The following is a 23579-nucleotide window of genomic DNA, read 5'->3' on the forward strand; positions in this document are numbered from 1 at the left end:
CAGGGATCGTAGCCCAGGGACCAGAGCCGTTGTGCTCAGAAAACAGATTACAAACATGTTTCAAAGGACTTCAGTACCACAGTGAACCTTTTGGGGGTTTGAAACTCCAATTCTGGATTTTAAGAGATTTTACATGTGCTGGGAAAATAGAGGATATTTTGGTATGCATTTCTCCAGTTTTGAGTGAACTGGAGTAAACTTTTGAATCCTTCAAAGCAAACCAAGGCTCATTTGAAGGATTGTGATCTTTGAGTCAAATGGATGCACTTTTGTATACGCTGGAGGTTTAATTCATTTGGGAATTAATGTGAAACATTTTGGGACTATGGGACTTCCTATCTCTGAGGTGGACTGGAGAGACAGACTATGGCACCTTTTCACTCCGTATTTAATAATCTCAATAAGTATGTTATATTTTAATATTACTAACAATGATTGACGTCTTGCTAAAATCTTAATGGCCTGTTAAAGGGGCACAGTGTACTTTTTTTTCTTTGTTTGTTCTTGTATTTTAGTTTTTACTTATTTATGTTTGGATTTTTTTCATAGAACTCTTTGTCAGCTATTGCTGTTTTTTTTTATTTCCCTTTGGGTGGTGTATTATGAGGTACTCCACAATATGTCTTAATGTTTTAAGTACAGATCAATTTTGTCAATTTGGAATCATCTCTTTCAAGTGGTGGGAAATAGTGATCATGGTGTTGGACATGCAGACCTATCGATCTAGCATGCAGTGTCAGGTAGTTTATCTTCCGAACTTGTTAGACAGAGATCAATGTGGTCTGTGTGCATAATAGGTTATTGGACACACAGCAGCCATGCAATTGACATTTTAATTGATTATGAACTGCTGAACAATAAGGATCTTTATGAGTTCTATCTATGGTGTATGTCGACATTATTATTGTACTGGACATATGTACATGTAGTATATATGGAGAGTACATTATGCTTCTTGTAATGCAAGCCTCAGGTGAATATTTAGTATGGACATTTTAACCTCTGATTTATGCAAGGTTATGCATAATTAATTTAACAAGTAATTCATAATTTCTTTCCATTCCTCTTTCCCTTTTCCTTTCTCTGCACAGTTGCGGGTAAAGTGTCCCCCACCAGCTCAGAGGCCCTCCCCAGTGTGCCCTCTGCCAGTGCCAGCCTAAATCCCCCAGAGGTGTACCTCCCTGCCAACTTCAAGCTCTCCAATGCCCAGCTGGCCTTCTTCTTGCAGGAGGCTGGCTCCTCATCCTCGGGCAGGCAGGGCGGCCACCCACTGCAGAGGTCCGAGAGTTTCGTGGTATTCCAAACCAAGGAGCTGCCGGCGGTCAACATCAGCCTGGGGCCATTCGCACACGACCAGGTGCTGTCTAAAGAGCTGCTGCAGCCTTCCAGCTCACTGGACATCCCTGGCAAGCTGACGGTCAACTGGAAAGTGCGGGCATTCATCGTCCAGTCCCGGGTGTTTGCCAGCAACCCTGTGGTCCAGGTGCTCTTCTACATCGCGGGGCGAGACTGGGATGACTTCAAGGCGCAGGACAGTCTCCCCTGTGTGCGGCTTCATGCGTTCAGGGATGTCCGAGAGATCAAGACATCCTGCCGGCTGCAAGGGAACCTGGCCCAGTGCTTAGCGCAGCTCGAGCTTCCCGTCACTTGGTTTAATGCCAACGTCGCTCCCCTGGGGCGTCGGAAAGGGTCGTCTGCGGACAGCCTGGAGCAAAGCGGCGAGTCCTTCCAGGTGGAGCTCTACTACACCTTACACGATTCGGACGGCACTGGGGAGTGTAGCGAGAGCATCCCACGCCGGGGAGGAGGCGGCAGAGGGGAGGCCTCGTCCCAGCAGCCCCTCCTCCGCATCGGAAGCATCAGCCTGTACCAGCCCAGCCAGGAGGTGCTGGTGGTGGACAAGCAGCTGGACAGGAACATCTTCCTTCGTCTGCCAGAAAAGCCCCTCAAGCCAGGCGAGACCCTGACCATCAGCCTCTTCCTGGTCCCCAACTCAACCGTCGAGCAGTTTTCTCTCAAGTGAGTGTATATTTGAAACAGTATAATGGTCATGCTATTACCAAACTTCTTTGTATTTCTGAGTGACACTTCACAGTACACTGGAATGCCTAGCACCAATGCAGGCGCATATTTTGTGACATCTTTTGAGTTTCTGTTGTATTACCCACCTTCAGAACTAGGGACGGGGTATTTAGGCACTCAGAGTAAATCCGTAATTGGTATTAATTGACATCTGTTCAAATTAAATCCCTCACGAGCTGACCCATTTCTTGTTGAATTAGAGCTTTGAGAATATGAAGCATGGCTTCACTCACTTACCCTATGTATTTCGAATTTATTCCTCGTCGTCAACATAATGGGAGGGTTAGAGTTCCCGAGAAAGAAAATGATTATTTAAATCGTTGAAAGCCAGAAGAAAATGAGCTTTTCCCCAGATGAGAGTAGAGGAGGGGGGATGGGTAGATATTAGCTGGGTTTTCAGGCATGTCAGCGCAACGCTTGGTAAACACAGTCACCCAAAACGTAATGGAAATTCTCAAACTTCAATTTAGGAATTCACCGTGAATTAATTAGGCTTCGATAACTCATTAAGCATAGGGGGAGAAGCCACCACTGTGATTTATTCAGGCAGGGATAGTTCATTAGTATTATCTTAGAAATGTGTCTGCATGCATATTAGTGTGCATCTTTATGTTTGTGTGTGTGTGGTCTCACCAAAATGCCAAAAGTATAAACATTAGCTGATGCGATTTGATCCATATTCAATGTTTTAAAAGTCTCATTTGTTAACATGGACACCTGCATTAGCAACTGCTGGTGCCGTTTGTAGACATAAAAATCAGTGGCCAAACACGTTGTCATACTGCAGAGAACTCTCTAAATTCTGTAGGTGATGAAACAGAACTCCCCTGGTACCATTTCACCGGGGTTAAAGGTCAGTAAGTTTAAGGCGTGCCCTGTTTCTGAAGCACATTTGAAAAATGCATTGGTTTCATTCTCTATAAGCCCTCATACTTCAGTCAATCTGGGTGTAGGGTCCAATATTGTGACTTCACTCCTCAGAGGGGAAAAGCACAGTAATAAACTCCCAGCAGAACAGAAGGGTAAAAAAAAGGCATCTCCGACTCGACAGACTTCACGGAATGGGAATTCACATTGCCAGCAGCCAACGGTTGAGGGTTACCCACAAGAAGTCTATTAAAGATGTAATAAAGAAAGTCTTTAAATATGAATTAAGCATTGCCAGAAGTCCTCTTCCTCCTTTCCATCCCACAATCCCCGTTCTCTGTCTATTTCACTGCCTTTGGAGGGCTTGTCTTTTTTATCCGTTTTTGCAGGGCATCACGTATAACTCTGTGAGGTAATACTCACAAAACTACTCACAACAGAGCAAGAGCTATACGAAACATATGAACAGAAGTGTGTGTGTGTGTGTGTGTCTGTGTGTGTGTGTCTGTGTGTGTCTGTGTCTGTATGACAGTGAGCTTGTGGGTGTATTACATATATCGGGACGTATGCAGAATGTGCCTCTTGTTGCCGAGATTTCCGTTGCCATGGAAATGTGGTATTGTAGTATTTATCATTTGTTTCAGCTTGTCATTGTCATCCTTTACTTCAGCTTTAATTGGAACCATAAATTATATCCCGTCAGAATGTTGCATACATTTGTTCTGATTGAAATGTTTGCAGTCATTCAGAACATGAACACAAATCCTCAGAAACTGCGGTTGGCTTTGGAATAGAACAGAATTACCCTCATGCCTTGATCTCATCATTTGTGCATTTGACATAGAAATGTCTTTTTCTGGCATCTTTGTAAATTAAGAGAGGGAGATGCAGCACACAGCCCTATAAAAAGTCTCTGTTTTTGTCCTGAGGGCAGGAAAGGGATTCTTTAGACTGAAGTGGAGGGTTCGTTAAAGGGGAAGGGTGCAGTCATGACACACATTCTGTGCCCTGGAGGTGATTGCCATGTCTAGGAACACACGTGGATTTCGGCCGACGGGGTCTATTTCTGGGCACCTAATGGTTCTGTGCCTTTGCGCGCCCCGGCCGGGCCCCTCTCCCTTCCGTCTTGGTGGGCTTTGATGTTGTGATTCAAGGCAGCTATCCTGTCACTCTCTACCTCTACCTCTCTATCTCTCTCTCCCTCTCGAGATGTCGGTGCACGTCACGGCCGCACCCATCAACGCAGGCCGTGCTCCAGATTTCCACTACATGTCTCCAGATGGGCCTGTGGCTTCGATTGGACAGTTATCTGCTGCCTTCTCTCTTTCATTGTGTATCAGTTGGGCTTCATTGAGCATGCCACCTGCAAAGTGTTCCTCTCGCTCTCACCAATGGGCTATTTATGAGGGAGAAAGTTGCCAGACGAGCCATTTAGCTTTCAGCAACAGGGTCTTGAAGCTCTGCCAGCTCTGGAGGTCTTAAACATGTAGTGCTTGTGCAGGGAAGAGATGGGTAATGGAACCTTCTGGTTTCTCATAGGTTCTATTTGGCCATTACAAAATTATATTACACTATAGTTAACTCAAATGTTTTTTTTCCTCCATTCCTCAAATGTTTTTATTTTATATACGTATAGCTGAATGAATGCGTTGCACATATGACACATTTTTGCACTATGCATAGATTCACATTTTTCCCAGATCGAAATGCTACACCCTTTAATGTATTCATCACAACACAAACAATGTGATGCATCTGCCTGGATTAAGCAACAGAGGCTATTATGTGTCGGAAGGCTCACCACATCATTAGGTTGGGAATCTCAGGCACATTGGGATTCTCCCTACGCCACAGCTTTTCCTATAGCAACCTGAAGTTTTCCAGGAAGTCTCTAATTCCGCCGCTGCCAGGCCCAAACTTGCTTAGCTTAAGTGCATTCCCAATGTTTAGGTCTGTTATGGATAGTTGATAAACTGGAGTAAATACTTCACTTTCAGCATAGCTGATCATGATGACTGAGTACCTCTCAACAGGCCACTAACTCTTGCGCTAACCTGATCTTCACCCTAAACACAAACCTAAGGCTGTTTTTATGACTCATTTTCAAAGTGCCTATTGGCGGTTTCTCTGTTTATGGTGGGACATAAAAGAAAAAAATTGTGGTCATAAGAAAAATGTTTGTCTAGTTTAATAATGATGCAAAATCTTGTCAGTATTTTATAATTGTAGGTTTTGAATTCGCACCCGTTTATGGGTAGTTTCAAAATAATAGCTCTTATTTCTCTTTTACACCCCAGTGATCTAAGGCAGTTTGTTACAATTAAGCTTTTTTTAACGTAATATGAGACTGTAATTGCTTTGCAGTACTGTTTCCCTTAAATGTAACAATACTGGCCAGTGTACATGCACTTAAAGACACTGAGGATACTGACAAATAGACTCTAGATAAGGTATATTAAAGAACAGCCACTACCAAGATAAAGTGCTGTCACTTGAGAAAGCCATATAATTGCATTTGTTACTGTAATATTGGCAGAACAATATGGTTACGTTAACAGGTCCATTTGTTCATAAAAGACAGGGCGAGACATCCTTCCCTGCAAGGGGAATATCATTACTCCAAATTAGTCTTGCAGTATAATTTAGTCTGTGTCCATCTCTGTCCTATTGTATTACATCTTCACCGGCTCTCCACAGGTTCTGTTGGAGGTGCCTAAGACTAGGGCCCGATCCGTGATCATTAGTATCACTATTTGGATGCACACCCATCTGTCTTGCAAGGATTCTCTTCATGATGTAATTCTGTTACCTGATACTGGATCAAAGCCGTACAGCCACAGCCACAGGGCAGGAGTGCCTTCTCTGATACCTTTGATTGTAGTAATGTACCTGTACATAACATCTCTCTCCTCTCCTATCTCTTTCTTCTCCTCTCTCTCTCTCTCTCTTCACTCTCTCCTCTTTCTCTCTTCTCTCCTCTCCTCTCTCTCTTCTCTCCTCTCCTCTCTCTTTCACTCTTCTTTCCTGTCTCTATCTCTCTCTCCTCTCTCTCTCCCCTCTACTTTCCTCTCCTCTCCTCTCTGTCTCTCCTGTCCTGTCCTCTGTCTCTCTCTTCTCTCTTCTCTCTCCTCTCTCTCTCTCTCTCTCTCTCTCTTTTGCCCTTTCTCTGTCTCTCGCCCTCTCATATGCAAACACACACATACATAGGACAAAAAGTGTCTATGTAACATCTCTTATGAAATGTTACGTGTGCAGATGTTAAGACGACTTATTAAAATACAAAATGTACATTTACAGCAAAACACAATTTACAAATCATATTCATTCTTCTCTTTTTCCTCTTAAGACAGACATCTTGTTCCTTTTGGATGTGATGTGAGTGATCTCATTGCATGTTTCATGAAGCTAAATTTAGTCAGTGTAATGGATATCAGCTCTTAAGGCTCATTGTAGTCGAAGCCTTGGGTCAATTTCTCACTGTTGAATGGCCACGGGCGAGCTCCATTAGTGGAGTCCTTTTGTCTTGTCTGTACTGATTTACATTTAATTTAATATCTTTGTAATTGTTTACACGGACTCCTGGCAGTCGCCAAACAACATGGTAGTTCATAGCGAGGCTTCATTGCCTGACACCAGTTTGTTGACGTAAACAACAGCATAGAATAGCTTGGTCAGGAGGCGAAGCTGCAGTCTTGTCGAGTATGCCATGCAGATCTGTGCCAGGGAGGATTGCCCATTGGCTGGGTCTCCACCGCACACTCAGGAGGCATGCAGAGAAATGAATTCCATAAATACACCAGCACATATGAATGGTAAATTGAATTGCATGGAAGAAACTGAGGCAATATCCGTAATTTGAGGAGCCGTGTGTGTGTGTGTGTGTGTGTGTGTGTGTGTGTGTGATTTGACAGTGCATATATGTGTTTGTGTTTATGCTCGTGTATGTGTGTGTGTCTGTGTGTATGTGTTTATTCATATCTACTCCAGATGGCTGAAGGGAGTTTAGATAATGATTATAAATGCACAAATTGCATTTTTCACCCCAATCTAGCAGGAGAAACAAAAGCATGGAGCACATCCCATCATTCTGTTACCTACAGGACATTGTTATTGCCCCCCCTGCATATTGTCTGGTGGTGTATCAGAATATTTTGTGGTACTTGCATTAAACGCATCAGAATGCCTCCCTTGTTGCATTCATCAAGGCCCCCGTGGCTATATAGACCAGCGATTCATCTGTATTCCAGTGACACACCCCTGGTGAAGGACGGACAGCCTGCTGACGAGCAGTCTGAGTGGAGGGTTGAATGAAAAGAATAACACTAATTGTGATTCCGTGACCCTCAAGGCTGGCGCTTCTGGCGCGTGTGTTATGTGTGCATGTCTACGGCTTCAGTTTTGTGAGTGCACTGTGGTGCTTTAAGTTGAGTCTGATAAAGTCTGAACTTTGGAGCGCGCACAAGGCCGGCATAAAGAGTCATTGTTGCGCATTACTGTAATTACCTTGACAACAACGGAAAATTCGAAAACACGAACCGGTTGGGCACTACCCTGCCAACCCCGCACCCCTTACACAGACACACACACACAGACACACACACACACACACACACACACACCCCCCAAACACACACACAACTTCTCCGGTACACACACAATCTCCGCAGGGGTGCCCGCCTGGGGCCCGCCGATAAGGCAGCTTCATCCCCAGCTGCACCAGCAGAGGACTGAGTCTGTATGCCCAGCTTTAGGACATTGCAGTTTATCCCTGCATACACGTCCAGTGCACGCACACACACACACACACACTCATGCGCTTACGCACACACACACACACACACACACTTTGGCTCACACGCACACACCTGCACTCATGGTCTCACACACACACTCCCATACGCTCATGCATGCACACACACACTCATGTCGATGGCAGATGTGCACCCAGTGGAATTTAATTCACAGATGCATGCGCGTGTGAAGCTTCACATTAATCAGAGTCTTGTGAGTCCAAGGCCCACACAGGCTACTAGACGGTCAGCACGTGCAGGCCTCAGATGCGTGCCTTACACTCCGAGTGGAGTCCGCCCCCATCCCCCAACCCCTCCTCTGTGTAATGGTCATATCTCTTTGGATGTGTTGCCACTGAAGCCCTGCGTGCTACCACCGACCCCCCCCCCCCCCCCCCCCTCCCCACACACCCCCGCAGCAACGAGACTGGAGCTCACGCTTCAACATCACAGCCACTTGTCAGCTCACTCAACACTGCAAAATTCCCCCCTTTTTAAATATATATGTATTTCTTTTTTAAAGAAAACTTTTTTTCTTCTTTTTTTGAGAGCAGCCAAAGGGCATTCAGCCAGTGACTTGTCAGTTGTGCTTCTGTCTGCTCAACCTAATTACTTTTTACAGCGGAGGGCCTGCTAAGACGCATTACGGCGATATCATTCTCCTCGCCGCTTTGGAAGATTGATCAATGTATTTCGGGGGGGGGGGGGGGCTGTTTCTGCAGAGGTATGATTCTTTTAAAGGAGCCCAACTTGTACATTTTATCTCCTGGCCTCAAGACACAGAAAGTCACGCCACAGTCAGCCCTGGACTGAGCCGCCCTTTCGTTTTTCATCACTTGCTCATCAAAGCTCAGCTTTTTTTGCTCTCCACCGTTACACAACGATGTAAGGAGCATCAGAGAACAAGGCTGACTCTCTCCAAAGGCCCGTAATGTGAACGCTTGTTGAATGAGCCGTCTACACGATGGGCAGTATGGGGCACATACATTCCATTTTCTTTTTCGCATTGAAACACAGTTGGACACCATTAAATCACTGACAGAGTTAGTCTGCACTCAGCCTCCACTCAAATCTCTACCAGTACAGGTCACAAGTTTTATTTCCATACATGGCTATGTCAAAATATAAGTGCCGATGCCAGTTGTTAGCTGTGAGCATCCTTGAAGCTGTCGTTTACAATTCTGGCAGAAGGTAGACACAAATGGCCTCTAGCTTATCCTCTTATCCTCTACTTTTGTCCAAAGGTAGGCACTTATTATATACTTCTCAGTTCCTGCTGAAATTCCTCCAAAAACCTTTTGTTGCCGTTTTGTGATTTCCGCTAAGAAAGATTGTTCTTCACTCAAATAGAACTTTAAGTTTCAGGTGTTGCATAGCAACCCATAACTTTCTGACTTTAAGTTATAATGACTTTCCGTTATGTTAAATGACTGGACTACTTGCGGAATGATATGAAAGATGCTAATTAGAAGCACAAGACCCGTTGCCAATGACAGCGGTCATTCATTTTTCGCCGCGGTGAATATAAAGAAATAACAGACCTGCAAACGTTGGGGTGGCCCATTCAAATCAACAGAACTTTTTGGAACATTCTGAAGAGCCGTTTAATTAAGCATGTTATCCCTCTGAACTTCTGCACTTAGCACAGGAAAGCAGAACGCTAAATAGACTTAATAGAATAGTGTGACGTCACAGGCTCACAGGTACTATAACATGTGTTGTAATTGTAACCACACCAGTTTAACAGTGAACAGCAACACTATACTTACAGTGTTGTGGCACAATAATACAGTCTTGGGTATTATGTTATGACAAACCCTGAGTCCTATAAAGCCCCAAACTTTTCCATGAATGTGACGGCGCTTTCATCAAATCTACACGCATGCGATCTCTTGTCGGAATACCAGCTGCGGTTATGCAAGAAAAGTTTTCCTCCTCCCCGGGCTCGCCTCAGCCGCGCTCATGAGGGAAGACTGTTAGGAGATGCAGCTGCAGTGGTTTGACGAGTGCCTCAGCTGACAAGGCCTCAGTGTTTTTCCGCTCTTCTCTTTTTTTACCCCCATTGTTTTGTTTGGTTTGGTTTGGTTTTGTTCCTAATATTTTCCCTTCTCTGTCGGAGACGATTCAGCCAACCTCTCGGCAGACTCGGAACAGTTCAGACTGCCACGAACGTGTGTGAAACATTTATGTCCCGGGAGCCGCAGGAGGCCATATCGTGAGGGGTGATTTTAAATGAGGGGGGTAAATGTGAACACGTCCTTATTGGTGCCTTGGAGCTAACTGGGCCAGATTTGTGCCGGCAATTTCCATTGCCCTCTGCTGCTCCGTAATGGCAGCTTAGTCCAGCCGCCTCTTTGCACCCAGAGTGATTCGTGACCCCTTTTTCCTTTTTTTTATGGGCATTATTAAAGTGCAGTAGACGAGCAGGAGACTTCAAGCGGAAACTGCAGTTCATCTCTCAGCTGCTTTCTAACCAAGAGTGAAAATGTGTCATTGGTCCTGTGGAAGTATTGTCTCTGGGTAAGGTAGTCATGCTGTGCTTTTGTGGGAGGGTGCGTCAGCGTATACACCATATTAACCTACATTCCCCACGAAGGCGAAGGCTCGTTTCAATTTACATGGTTCCTGAAAATTCACCCCCTGCACCCTCTTCAGGGATTGTGTGCTCAGGTGCTGCTTCGAGTGCACTGTTGACATCCGAGGGCATTTTTTTCATTATTAGGTTATGTCCATACGCTGCCACCAGCAACCTCCAGAGAGGGTGAGAGCAGTACAATGCCACAACCTCTCAGTAGGAGTAAAGCACAAACCGGGGCTGCCAGCATTTTGCGCGGGCCATTTGGAAGCCGAGGCTGTCCTTTCCTATCAGTCCCTGTGAGAGTGGGCTCCCCGTTTTCTCACCTGACCCCGGACACCCACCTCATCCTCTCCTCCACCTCCTGCTCCTCTGCCGCCCCCCCAGACGTACACTCGGTGTGGAGCAGCCAGCTGATAGGATGAGACAGCCCCTGCTCCAGCAGACTCGGGCCACCTCGGGCTCGCTGCTTATCGTCTGGACAGGTCCCTCCGGGCCCAAGCTCATGTGGTGTCGAGAGAGAGAGAGAGAGAGCCGTCGCGGGCTGAGCCGTGTGGAGAGACTCACGTGGGTCTGAGATGAGAAAAGTGCACAGCAGCAGAAGGTATTCAACAACAACAAAGAGAACAGAAAAAGAAAAGGAGTGATGCATACTCTCTCTCTCTCTCTCTCTCTCTCTCTCTCTCTCTCTCTCTCTCTCTCTCTCTCTCTCTCGCTCCCTCTCTCTCTCTCTCTCTCTCTCTCTCTCTCTCTCTCTCTCTCTCTCTCTCTCTCGCTCCCTCTCTCTCTCTCTCTCTCTCTCTCTCTCGCTCCCTCTCTCTCTCTCTCTCTCTCTCGCTCCCTCTCTCTATGCATCTATGGTTTCCTTATCCACACACAGCCGCCAACTACTGCTTGTGACAAGCCTTGCTACTGGATGTGGATGTTACACATCTTGAGTGGTGACTTGTGCCTGTGTATTGATGTGGTGTCATCGCCTGTCAAAGTAACCCCGCTTGTACGTGTCCATCAAACATAGAAAGGCATGCTGTCACAACTCTTCCAGCCGGAATGGGTGTTTGAGATTTGGAACATACACATACACCACAGTGCTTTCTAAATCTATTTCATTATACAACAGTCGTACAAAACACAGTGTTTGGCCAAATATTCTTTATCATGTGTTCAAAGAAGGAACCTTAAATGGCAAGCTCTAAATGAAGGCATTATGTGCAAATAGAAACTTATACATAAAATAACCATCTTTTGTGAATGCCAGAAAACATTAAATATTTTCTATATTGCAGTATTTTTTCAAATTTTGAATTCATATTATTATTCTGTATCAGTATGCAACAATTCCTCTGCAAGCCCCTGTAACTGCAAGAACAAATACACTGAAATAAATGAATTCTGTGTCTCTTGATACCCACTGTAGATGCTTATATAGTTTGCCTATCCATTAGAGTAATTTGTAAAACCTAAATTGTGTATCAATAAAGCCAAAGGAACTCAAGCAAGTACACAGGCATCCCTTCGGCATTTAGCAGTTAGTTTGAGAATTTATAGTACCTTAATACTTTTGCTATTGTCTTAAGAGAGATTGTAAAATACTTAGAAGAACTCATTTCCCTACAAATTGGTACACATTATTAAATAATTTGCTGGGAGCATTGCATCATTTATCTCCATGGTAACCAGAGGTAGGCCCAATTCCCCTGGTGAAAATGAGTGATTTTATGCTCATTTATTATAATGTGGAATTGATTGAGCAACCAATTCACTCCGGTTCATTTTGAGTTATCCCCATTTGGTGGTTATGCTCCAAGAATAAGCACGCTTGGAAGAGAAATTGTTTCATCTGACAATTTGCTCACATTCCTTGACGTTTCGGTTCAGATCCCTTCCCATGCCAGAGACAGACATAGCACTGTTATTGTCTGGTAGTCAGACGTTGGGATTTAAAAACAACTTTGTCTTTGACACAGCTCATGAGAGGACATTTAAGCAGTTGCTGCAAAGACGTCCACAAACCAAAGTGGACTTTCAGTCTCCAGCATTTGAAAGTGCCCCTCTCACCACTCTCCAACTCCTCCTTTGAAAAGTAAAAATCCGCTCATAACACAAAGGAAGAGTGCTTTGTTACGTTTGAGCAAACTTGGGAGTAGAGAGCAGACAGCTCCCGGAGCGTGTGAAAAGTAAATGTTGCCTCATCAGCCCTGATGCGGCGTAATCTGGTCTGAGCCCTTGATGCAACATAGAATTCAGCCTGTCACGCCGGCAACGCCAGCTCAGGGGGCACTCTTCCGTCCCATTGGCCCGGCTCCTATCCTGCTTTTTATTATTGTCGTCGCCGTTGTCGTCCGTGTTGTTTTTGGCACAGCTCGGTGCACAAACACACATAATGAAAAGAGTCATAAAGCAGACGAACAGCACGGGTGAGTGGGGGAGCGTGGCTGGGTGCTAAAAAGGGCCTCGCGTCCTAGATGAATGGCCTTTATTAAAACACAGCCAAGGTCACTGTCCCTCGCACTGACTGTAATAGGCAGAGGCCCTGACGTGATTCCGCTGACTTTCATAATCCACTTGCTTTTTTTTATTAGCTTTGGCGAGCAGTTGATATTTTACAGAGGATGGTCAGCAATCGTTATCTTCATCGAGGTCCATTGCAATTACAATCACCAGCAACGCATGTGGGATCTACCCCCATTTACCATCGAATCCCTTACACCACACTGTGGCCATTTGCAGCTCATGTTCTAATGAGATGTCAAGGCTTTGAGTTATAACAGAATGGATCTCCGGTTGAAGTCTCGGCTCTACATAGACCATAAAGAACATAACTGTAGTTACCACTGTATTGGGTGTAACAGCACACACCACAGGAGACGGGTATAGATTGGTTTTGTGAAATGTCTTTTTAATGAGTGCCTTCTCCTCAGTTGGACAGACTTTGATCGCCACTACGTTTCTGTCTGGGTATAGGCACCTAGAAGCCCTGTATACCCACGCTAATAGGGGACCGCTGTGTCCAGGTCGAAAGCCATTGAAAGAGAGGAAAAAAAGTTCAAATGAATTGAAGAGAGAAAGACAGAGGAACGCTAAAAGAGAGAGTGACAGCGAGGGAGGGAAGGAGGGAGCGAAGGGAGCTGGAGCGGAGCGACTTAAAAGGAGCCTTGGGAAGTAGATTAGGGAAAGGTTGCCATGAGGACAAGTCTGAGTTTATTAAACAGCGGCACACGGCCACATGAAGGTGAAGCCGAGGTCGCCACGAGTAATAGTTCCAGGTCTCCTCTGCGGGCATGGGTTAATTTACTTTTTCCCCCCCTTCTCTCCTCGATAGCTTGGTTTTGGACATAAATAGCCTGGTTCCTGCTTTTGGCTTTTCTTTCTTCTTCTTTTTCCTCCTTTGGTCCAAAACTGTGCCTCCTCAACAAAACAAAAACATCCTTTAAGTGAAGACTAAAATCTCTTCTTCTTAAAACCTTTTCACTACAATCATGTCTAGAAATGACGAGGACCAGTTTTATTTTTTGGTCCTTGAGGATAAGTGTACTACGCTGAAATTTTACACTGCAGTGCCAGCATGTTTTGCAGAGACCTGGGTGTGGGGATGCCATACCCAATATAAGCAGAGCTAATAGAGAGAGAGAGCATAGCATCCATCATCAGTGACAGGTTGGATATGGCCTTCTGTGCTAGTGGGCCTCCTTGTGGTCTGCTCACATCATTGCATACTTGGAGTCTCCCAGCTCATCTCCCACAATAGCCACTGTGAACGTGACAGCAGGCACCAGAAATTAGGTTAAAGTGAGACTACATGGCTGAGCATTTGAGCGATCACCATTGGCCTGGGGGCTAGTTTTCCCTTCTGAGGGTGAGAGTGGGGAGGAAATGGGACATTTTGGAACAATGGGACAAGTGCAGCGTTTGTCATCAAGTACCTCCTGATGCTGACCTATTTATTAGTGAAAAGGCACTAGCAGATTGGCAAACAAGAATGCGAAATTCCTGCATTGAGCATGAAATCTGATTAGCCAAACAAGCCACCGGGCAAAGCCTGGTGAAAGTGCCATGGAGCAGCTGTGCTGTTGGAAGTGATTTATTTAAGAGGCTAGGCACCAGATCCGAGAGGAGGGAATGGAACTGAAGCAGAGTTGGGGTGTGTGCGTGCTAACAGGGCTTGACTGTAATAAGTGCTGGTGTTTGTTAATAATGGATGTAAACCTCGCTCTCAAGTGCATTTGTCCCTTGTGGTGGTGGGCTGCTTAATTGTTTTAGAAGATATAGGTTCACATTAGGAGCCACAGCCAACCTCCGTTTCTTTCTGCATTTACTTGTGCGGGGTGTTTGATCAATTTGAGCAAGACTAAGCAGAATGAATGAGTGTGGGCTACACAAAAAAACGCCTCCACATCTGTGGATTACATTTCTCCTTTTATTTTTTCCAATTCTTTTCTTTTCATTTTCTTTCCCTCCTCCACCTCCGCCCCCTACCCCTCTATCCTCTTGTTCTGTTGGGTCATTATTATCTCCATTGACATTCATTCAGCTCGGGGAAAAGATTCTGATATTTGGTTGATCTTCAGAAGTGCTTGAGATGACATTTATCTTTCCATCAAATTAATGTATGGCGTCAGTCTTTCGGTGCTCCACCGAAACCATCTCTGGGTGCCGGAGTAAGAGTGCATGAACGCTGATGGAAAATCACTCTAAGCCCCCTGTGCAATAATAGGACTCCTTCAAGCACCAAATCCCTTACTTCATCCTCGAGTGAGTCCCTGCGCTGTGAAATTATTATACCTAAATATGCTAATTCCCGATAGGGCCTTGGAGCCCTTTTTCTCCGATCACGCCGTCCCTCAGCTCCATCAGTATTCAGGTTAGGTCTAGGTTCTCCTGTCTGTGCCATTGCCACGACCCACTCTCATCTTCCCCCGACAACGCATCTGTAGTTAGTTGGTAATCTGTATTAATGGCGTGGCCCCTCATCTCCGCCTCTCACTTGACGAGATATACTCAGAGTCGCCGATGCTCCTGGATGGGCCCACTCTCTCTCGCACTGAGCGGATTTTCACTGGAGCCGGAATAAAAATATTATTCCGACCCGGCATACCCTGACGTGGCCAATGAAATGTCAGCGCCTCCGTTTGAGAGAGGGTGATTTCCTTGTTCTTCGCCGCTGCTGGCAGGCCTGAGCTCCGCTCGCCTTATCAAATAAATTGGAGAGCGGCTTTTTTTCCCCCGATTGCCTGCGCAGAAAAGGTTTTGGCTCACCCGAGGGTCTTCCGCTCCTGGCTTCAGCTGATGGGAAAACTACTTAGAATAATTGTGTTGGGGGAGGGCGGATTGCAAGCCACGGCGGCGGCTGCTCTGCGTGGCTCTGCGATGGGGCGTCCTGCATCAGTACAATCTGGAGCCGGAGCCGGATGGAGAAACACATCACCTTACCAGCACTTAACCTCATAGACAAGAGTCTCCCCTTGCTTCCTCCTATTCTGGCTTTGCTGCTTGCCAGGCCTGGTTTACATCCCATAATTGCCTTTTTGCTGTAGGTTGGGAGCTATCTCCACAGCAGTGGCTGGCGCCAGTGTAGGCAGCAGCAGTAATGCCTTGCACTGTTGCTGTTCATTTGGAAAACTTGACATTGGTTTGTTTGGGGGGGAGGATCAGCGAGGGCCACATTTTACCCTTTATGCCTGCATTAAGCCGATTCAAAAGTTTGGGGGATTTAATTTGCAGAAAGGATTTCCATAATGGCGCAATTGAAAAAAACTGAGCTTCAAGTCCTCGCATGCCCTTTTATTTCATGTTGTTTTTTTTTTTAGAGTTGTTCAAAGCGGAGGAGTCTCTCTCTGCCAACTGGATATCACAGTCAAAATATCTCACTGTCAAATTGAATTCCATCCTTTGAGAAAGAATAAATGGGATCATGCTGGTTTGTCATCATAACCAGTTTTGTTGTGATTTAAAGTAGATAATCTGTGTTGATAGATGCCCGGGCTTTGCAGCGGATGCCATGTTGCTTCTCTGCTATCTCCTCTGCTAATTTATCAGATTTGGGTAAATCCTATCTGTCTGGTCGTTCCCTACTGTTCTCTGCTGCTTTTGTCATTTTTTTCTCTTTCTTTATTTTTGCTTACAGCTTATTTGTCGTGACAGGAGTTCTCTCTGTGTGTGTCCTGCCAGACTCGTGTGTGGCATCTCTTGAAGCAGCTGCATTTGTGGCCTGGTACCCAGTACTGGGATGGGCATTGTTCACTTTGTACGTGTGTGTGTGTGTTTGTGTGTGTGTGTGTGTGTGTGAGCACGTTTTTTTTCTCCCTGTGGCTCGCAAACATCTGTCTTCATAGCAGCGCCAATTATACCAAAGTCTACAAATTCCTACAAAGTATGGCAGACTAGTAAGACACGGGTGCGTATCGATGTCTCTCTCATATTCCTGAGTAATGAGCAGACAGCTGCAGCACTACTCAATCTGCTCCGAGCCAAACGCACTCTGCTTAAATGGACCCTGTCGGAGAGAGGCAGTTACATACATCACCCGATCTGTTGCTGTTGTTCTTGTTATACATTTTTTTCGCAGAGAACAAGAAAATTCTTCATTGGATCGCTGCTGTCCAAATAAAAGGGCAAATTGAAAAGTGAAGTGTGATGGCGCGGGGGAAACTATCTGAGCCATACGCTAATGTTACACAATGGTTTGCCCAGGCTTGCATGCTTTAACTCACACGTTAAAGATGCTCAGCTATTAGAAAAACGTACTCTATTTCGACGTCTTAGAAAACTCACAACATCAAGCTCGGTTGTGCCATGGCACAAGAACAGATTGATGGCTAAATAATATATTGCTTCTTTATATTTTTTGAATGGATGTGTTGTGACTGCAGAACTGGAGCAGTGAAGTTGTCTGCAAAGTGCCCTTCCAAAGAAACTAATGGAACCTCTGCCTGCAGATGGGGTGGAAAAAGGCTTGGTTGGCCGGATTTAGATGTGGAGAGGAGGGACTGTTTTTGCAGCAATGCAAAAGGGAGTGCGGCTAATGCCTCTGAGACGCGCTACTGCTGACATTTCGCTTCTTGCTTGTTTACTGTGGGGGGTGTGTGTGTTTTTTTTTTGTTCTTGCTTATATTTGTGCTGCTAGGTCTACTGAGGATGCAGACGTGCAGGCTGTAGTTATCCGTATCAGTGCTTTGCTTCCCGTCTGGGAACTATCTGTTGTTTTTCATCGCATCCGTGATTAGCTGAATGTTGATTTAAATCGGCACCCTAGTCTCGCAGGCTAGACCAAGCTAGGCAGGGCTGATGCAGCGGAGGTGTCTTGTCCTCTCCACATGAGCACGTTGGGTTGGTACCGATCCACGCTGTCAGAATAATTTCATGCTGAAATAGTTACAAAAAGAAACATCTAGGACGAGGTATAAATATCTAAAAAATGTTTAAAAGTGGATTTGAAGTTGGATCGTTGGTGGTGGCTGTCATGGTGAAAGAGTCCTGTTCATCATGCTCACATCATCGTTCGCAAACATTTGGGCTCACGCGTTTGACGGCTCGTATACGTCTCATGGCTGATCAGATGCATAATTTAACTCCATGTGATTCCTTTCAGATGCAAATGTGTTAAATCTTCTGGCTAGTCATTTGCATGCCTCCACAATAATAAATAGGTTGATTTATTAAATTATTTCTTTATTTTTATCTTTAAAAAAAAAAAATGAAATGGTATTCAAGGAGAAAGAAGAAAAAAAAACCTCATCCTAACATTCTGCCAGAAAAACTAAAGGGCATGTTCACAGAGACACAGAGCTGGCACTCAGGGCACTCAACAGTGCTGGACACGAGACCCAGTAGTCAAAACCTTTTGTCTTTGCTTCGGGCCAAACAAAGCTTATTACATGCAAAACATAACATGGGGACATCTGGTTGGCCAAGAATCCCCCTTGAAGGAATTCATGCATTGAGGAGGGTGTTTGAGGGATGCTTGAGAGGGTTCTGGCCTCCCCATCCGATATTTGACACTTCCAGCCTCAGAGCATGGTCCACCATCAGTCATTGTTACCCTTCGATGCAGACACACTGAATGTATTATGAGTCCAAATAGGAACCTCTTTTCACCTGGGTGTGCAGTGGCTTGTGGTCATGGTCCACTCCTCAAGGCAGAGCAGCGTTTTTATCAGGTAAGTGCATTTGGACCAGCAGTTCAAAGGCAGGAGAGTCTGGCTTTTTCTAAACCCTGTTGGAAGTTAATGCAGCAGAAAGATTCCCCCTTTCGCACTAAATCTTTCTTCACCCCATTTAGGGGTTCAGTCAGCCCTTCAGGATGGTGACTCGTGGTGCGCAAGACTTGGCGTCGGTCTTGACTGCGTCTCCCCAGAGATTTTCCGAGTCACTCCCTCTACTTTCCCTTATTCTAATATTTGTCCGAAAAACCCAGGGTTCGTATTAGGATGATCGCTTCTCAGTGGCAGAAGCCAATAACAGCAGGCGATTATCATTTAACACTAATGAGTGAAATATTACCTGAAATATTTCCACAGGCCAGGCCACATATCAGTCTGCTGATATTTTTCAGCTCTGACGTCTGTGCAGATGATGTTAACTAATTTGCCATCTGATGTCAGCGTCAGCAGCTGCAGTTTCATCTGCCCGATATCTCCTTGGCTTCCTTGTTCCTGATTTCCCTCTATATCCTATTAAAGCCTTCCTGGCAGGTTTTGCTCGCCTTCCGGCACTGCAGCTGCGTAGCACTTTGGTGCCATGGAATCTCAAAGCTGTTTACTTGCTTGATACACAAGATAGTCATCAAAGTGCAAAAGGATGACTGTTCAGATCGCTGGCACTGATCCAGAGGCAAAGCATGCGCATCATTTAAAAAAAATGCTATTCTAGTTACCGGTGGCATCGAATGCCATTCGGAGACAACCGTCTGCTGGGACTCTGCAGTAAACTGATGCAGACGGGGACAAAAAACATGAATGGGGCAGAACAGCCTGCTACAATCAAAAGAGGAGTTGTGTTCTTTGAAGGTGACGTGTCGTAGCCTAATCAAGCTTCGAAGTAAATTAAACTTGAAACCTGAAGTGCGTCGCTTTGTGCGTGTTTGTGTGTGTGTGTGTGTGTGTGTGTGTGTGTGTGTGTGTGTGTGTGTGTGTGTGTGTGTCTGTGTGTCTGTGTGTGTGTGTGTGTGTGTGAAATGAAATTCTGTTACACATCTGGACTCCCTATGTTTCCCTGTAATGAACTGCCGGCTGAAGGACTGGATGTTCTGTGTGACTAACTATCGCAACACAGTTGTCTGCCACTTAGGCACAATCCTTGAGAGAGCCATGAGACTCGACAGAAGGCATCTGTGACATGAATAAACTATTGTTGCATCTTTGTTCAGGATTTTTTCAGGCTGTCCCTAACTCTGGTGTTATCAGGGAAACAAGGAGTCAAGCTGACTGACTATTTTTTTCTCTACTCCTGCCCTTTAGTGTGAAGTGCTTGTGATGTCATTTGTTCACTTAGACTTATGCAGAGCAAATACAAATACTCCTCCTGTCCAAATGTTGCATATTGACTGAGGATGAGCGCAACTTTGTAGAGCAATTCATACAATATAGCTATTTATCTATCTATATATCGCTCTGTCTATCGGTCTGTCTATCAGTCTGTCCGTCTATCCATCCATTCACCGTATTTGTAGATCTTTTTTTTTTTTTACGGTGCACTATTTCCCAGTTTTGGGCAAACTGTGGATATCTGTGTGCCGGCCGATTTTGATTTATCTTTCCTTTGAGTGTGTACCTCCCCTTTCACTTATGATTGATTTGAAATAGTAGCCAGCCAGCACTATACACCACACCATGGGGCTCTAAGATGGTCAGTAGTAGCCAGCCAGCACTATACACCACACCATGGGGCTCTAAGATGGTCAGTAGTAGCCAGCCAGCACTATACACCACACCATGGGGCTCTAAGATGGTCAGTAGTAGCCAGCCAGCACTATACACCACACCATGGGGCTCTAAGATGGTCAGTAGTAGCCAGCCAGCACTATACACCACACCATGGGGCTCTAAGATGGTCAGTAGTAGCCAGCCAGCACTATACACCACACCATGGGGCTCTAAGATGGTCAGTAGTAGCCAGCCAGCACTATACACCACACCATGGGGCTCTAAGATGGTCAGGATGTCTTATTAATGTTCTGCTGACTTTGTTTCTAGGGTCAAGGCAAAGAAGGGGGTGAACCTTCTGAGCACAGAGCCCAAGAGCCCTCTGTGGAGGGTGGACTGGGAGCGGCAGTCTGGAGCCAAGCACTCCATTGCCACGGTGACTGTCAGCAAAAACAAAGATGAACAGCCTGGGTAAGTCTATTCCCATATATCCTCCTCATACATTTGCACCTCTAGATGTGTCACTGGTCTTCAGACTTCAGCTTGGTGGTCTTGGAATGAAAACCTTAAATAATTGAATAGTTGCCAACCGTATATATACCGGTATATGCCATATTTTTTGAGAGAAATGCATATATACACGTGGCATCTTATAGCATCAACATATCTCATAGCATTACTGTTTTTGTGGACCTATTCAACCTATTCTGTTTAGAGGAAGCATTACATTATTTCATATATAAAATAATATTTTTGAAAACACATCTAAACAAACCCTTAAGTTTTTTTAACACTTTTAAACATCAAAGATATAGCTCCCTGTTATCAAACAAACGACAGCCTTTGAAGTAGTCAGATACAAACTCAAAATGGTGGCAGATCAGGACTGAATCAGGCTACACTCAAAGGGAAACAGATAGGTAAGAACTCCACAGTGACAATAAAAGTATTCAAATATCATTACAACAGACACTAAAGAAACAAAATAATGTTTGACTACCTCGGAACAGTAGTGTTTCATACCACTTTGCCAACTAGAAAGGGCGGTTCGGTTTTTTAATTCAAACCCCAGGAATGGTCATTTCCCATCATTTACAGTAGTTCTCTCACACAACTATGTCAACAACTGTATTACTGGGAAAGATAAGGCACCATGCCAACTCAGTACAGTTGAGTTCTTTCCAGGGGCATGCCTGTCTACTGCAGCAGATTCCTGTGTTTCGAAGTGTCTCTGGGACCGAGATCACCCCACAGAGAAGCTAGCTTGATGCATCAGCTTCCCCAGTGCTTAGCGCCATCAGCACAGTTCAAGTTCAAGTACAGTGGGAAATGTAGTCAATTCTTATGGACAATGATGCAAAAATAAATACTGAAAAAAAACAGCATCCCTGGATTGCTTGTTTAAAGTTAAATATGAGAACAGTTTCCCATCACAAAATAGTGCAAATAGTTGGCATCATATTGTTTCGTCAGCACCTACAATCAGATCTCTCTCTCTCTCTCTCTCGCTCTCTCTCTCGCTCTCTCTCTCTCTCTCTCTCTCTCTCTCTCTCGCTCTCGCGCTCTCTCTCTCTCTCTCTCTCTCTCTCTCTCTCTCTCTCTCTCTCTCTCTCGCTCTCTCGCTCTCTCGCTCTCTCTCTCTCTCTCTCTCTCTCTCTCACACACACTCTCTCTCTCTCTTCCCTTTATATTTAGCGGACCTGTCAAATAATTTTTTCCATCCTGTCACCATGCTGAAAGCAACTTTCGGTGGGGTGCCAATCATGATAGAAGAGACTTTGTAACTTACCTGTGCACAGGCTTTATCTAATCAACTGGAGGGTCAAGTCATTCAGGAATGTGCTCTTCAAGAACAATAGGTTACTCCCGCTTGAATTTTGAACAATTTCAAGTATTGAATACAACAACTCTCAAAAGCGTTGAATACCTCGCACTGTAACCCGACTGAAGTAGGTATTGTAAAGGTATATTTTTTTTATCAGATTTTTCTTTATGGGTGTAACAAGGGGGGCAAATAAATAGAATAGTGGTCATTCTGGAATATAGATTTGAAAAAATGAAACAGTTTCTAAAAAATGAGCTAAATATTTGAATGCAATATAAATGCAATGAAGCCAACTGAATCTGAAAGCTGTTTTGAGCCGTTTCGCTTCATTCTGCTAATTGCAGCCCCAACAGTTAGACACCTTTGTGAAGGCACTCTGGGCACTGATGTACTTTTTGATAGACATAGTGTATGTAGGATCATTTGCCAGAGTGGGCCAATTTGCCTGTATAAGTGTTGAAGATGAAAAGGGCTGAATCCTTACATAATGTATAAAGACTGCTTGTGAAACAGGCCTTGGTTCTTCACGTATAATATCTGCTGTGATTCTGCTGGGTGTTGATAACTGTAGCTATGTGTATGGGACTGTCTAGACAATGAATGCAGATCAAAGCAGAGTTGGCTGCAGTTAGTTTCCCCCCCAAGGCACAAGCAACAGACTGCTCTGCAGACAGATGTGAGCGCAAACATGGCTATCAGAGTTGTCATATACTTCTCTTAACTTCTGAAGATGAGCAGCGCTCTCCGGAAAAAAGCCACCGTAGCACAAATAACAGCTACTGCATTTTGAGATGGCTAACAATTCATTATCGCTAGTTAACCGGATGGATGTCTACCAAGGATGCCAGTAGACGCCTTGTTTAAAAGAAGAAGAAAACAACAACAAAAAATCTAAAGAAGTTGACTATTCCTATCATCACACTTGAAACAGACTTGGCACTGTATCAGAAAGAACACAAAATAGAGCTATTGCCCTGGAGAGTAATACTAAGCTTGGACTGAGATTCAGTTTTTTACTTGAACTAAAGTTGATATCCCTTTCACTTTTACCATTGGTCATCAGTTCCCGGTCTCTTAAAATGCAGCCCTTTACGTCTCATTATGGCATAATCCCTCCGGCGGTGAGGTTCTTTTAGCAGAAAGGAAGGAAGGAAATAATAGCCCCAAACGCACTAAAGCTTTAACAGCCAATGTTTTGGCACACCGGCTCAAATGCAGTGCTTAATGACTAAATGTTGACAAAACTCTTGATGTAGAATTGTAAATGTAGAGCTCCAAAATATTCTTCCTGTACAGCTTATACTCAGTGAAGCTTCCTATGGATCTTATGGAGAGCTATTGATTGACATGGCTTGTGCCCAAAGCAGACTCTGTCTTTGTCTTCTATCATTTCTCTTCATTAAATATACATGCTGGTTTAGATTGGACTGAAGTGGTCAACATCATTTTCTCTGCTGGTAGTGGAAGATGCACCGCAGCCCTCCAACAGGCAATCGTAAGAAATGAATCACGATAATCCCCAAAATAATTAAAGCTTTTAATTAAGGGCATTACAACCACGCTTCAGTTGAGCGCGATGG

The 23579-nt window shown here is 44.7% G+C and overlaps 1 protein-coding gene across 1 annotated transcript in view; it reads left to right on the plus strand.

Annotated features, from left to right (window-relative positions):
* Positions 1–325: 325 nt before the first annotated feature.
* Positions 326–23579, plus strand: part of tmem132e (transmembrane protein 132E) — a gene marked incomplete at both ends in the record, with an annotated part of 41759 nt that continues 18505 nt past the window's right edge. The window contains 3 exons of the mRNA XM_080852917.1: positions 326–404; positions 1092–2019; positions 20505–20645. Coding sequence (XP_080709043.1) covers positions 326–404; positions 1092–2019; positions 20505–20645 — 1148 coding nt within the window. The remainder of the gene's footprint in view (positions 405–1091; positions 2020–20504; positions 20646–23579) is intronic.

This window comes from Sprattus sprattus (genome assembly GCF_963457725.1).
Source record: "Sprattus sprattus genome assembly, chromosome: 1".
In the NCBI taxonomy this organism is placed as follows: Eukaryota; Metazoa; Chordata; class Actinopteri; order Clupeiformes; family Clupeidae; genus Sprattus; species Sprattus sprattus.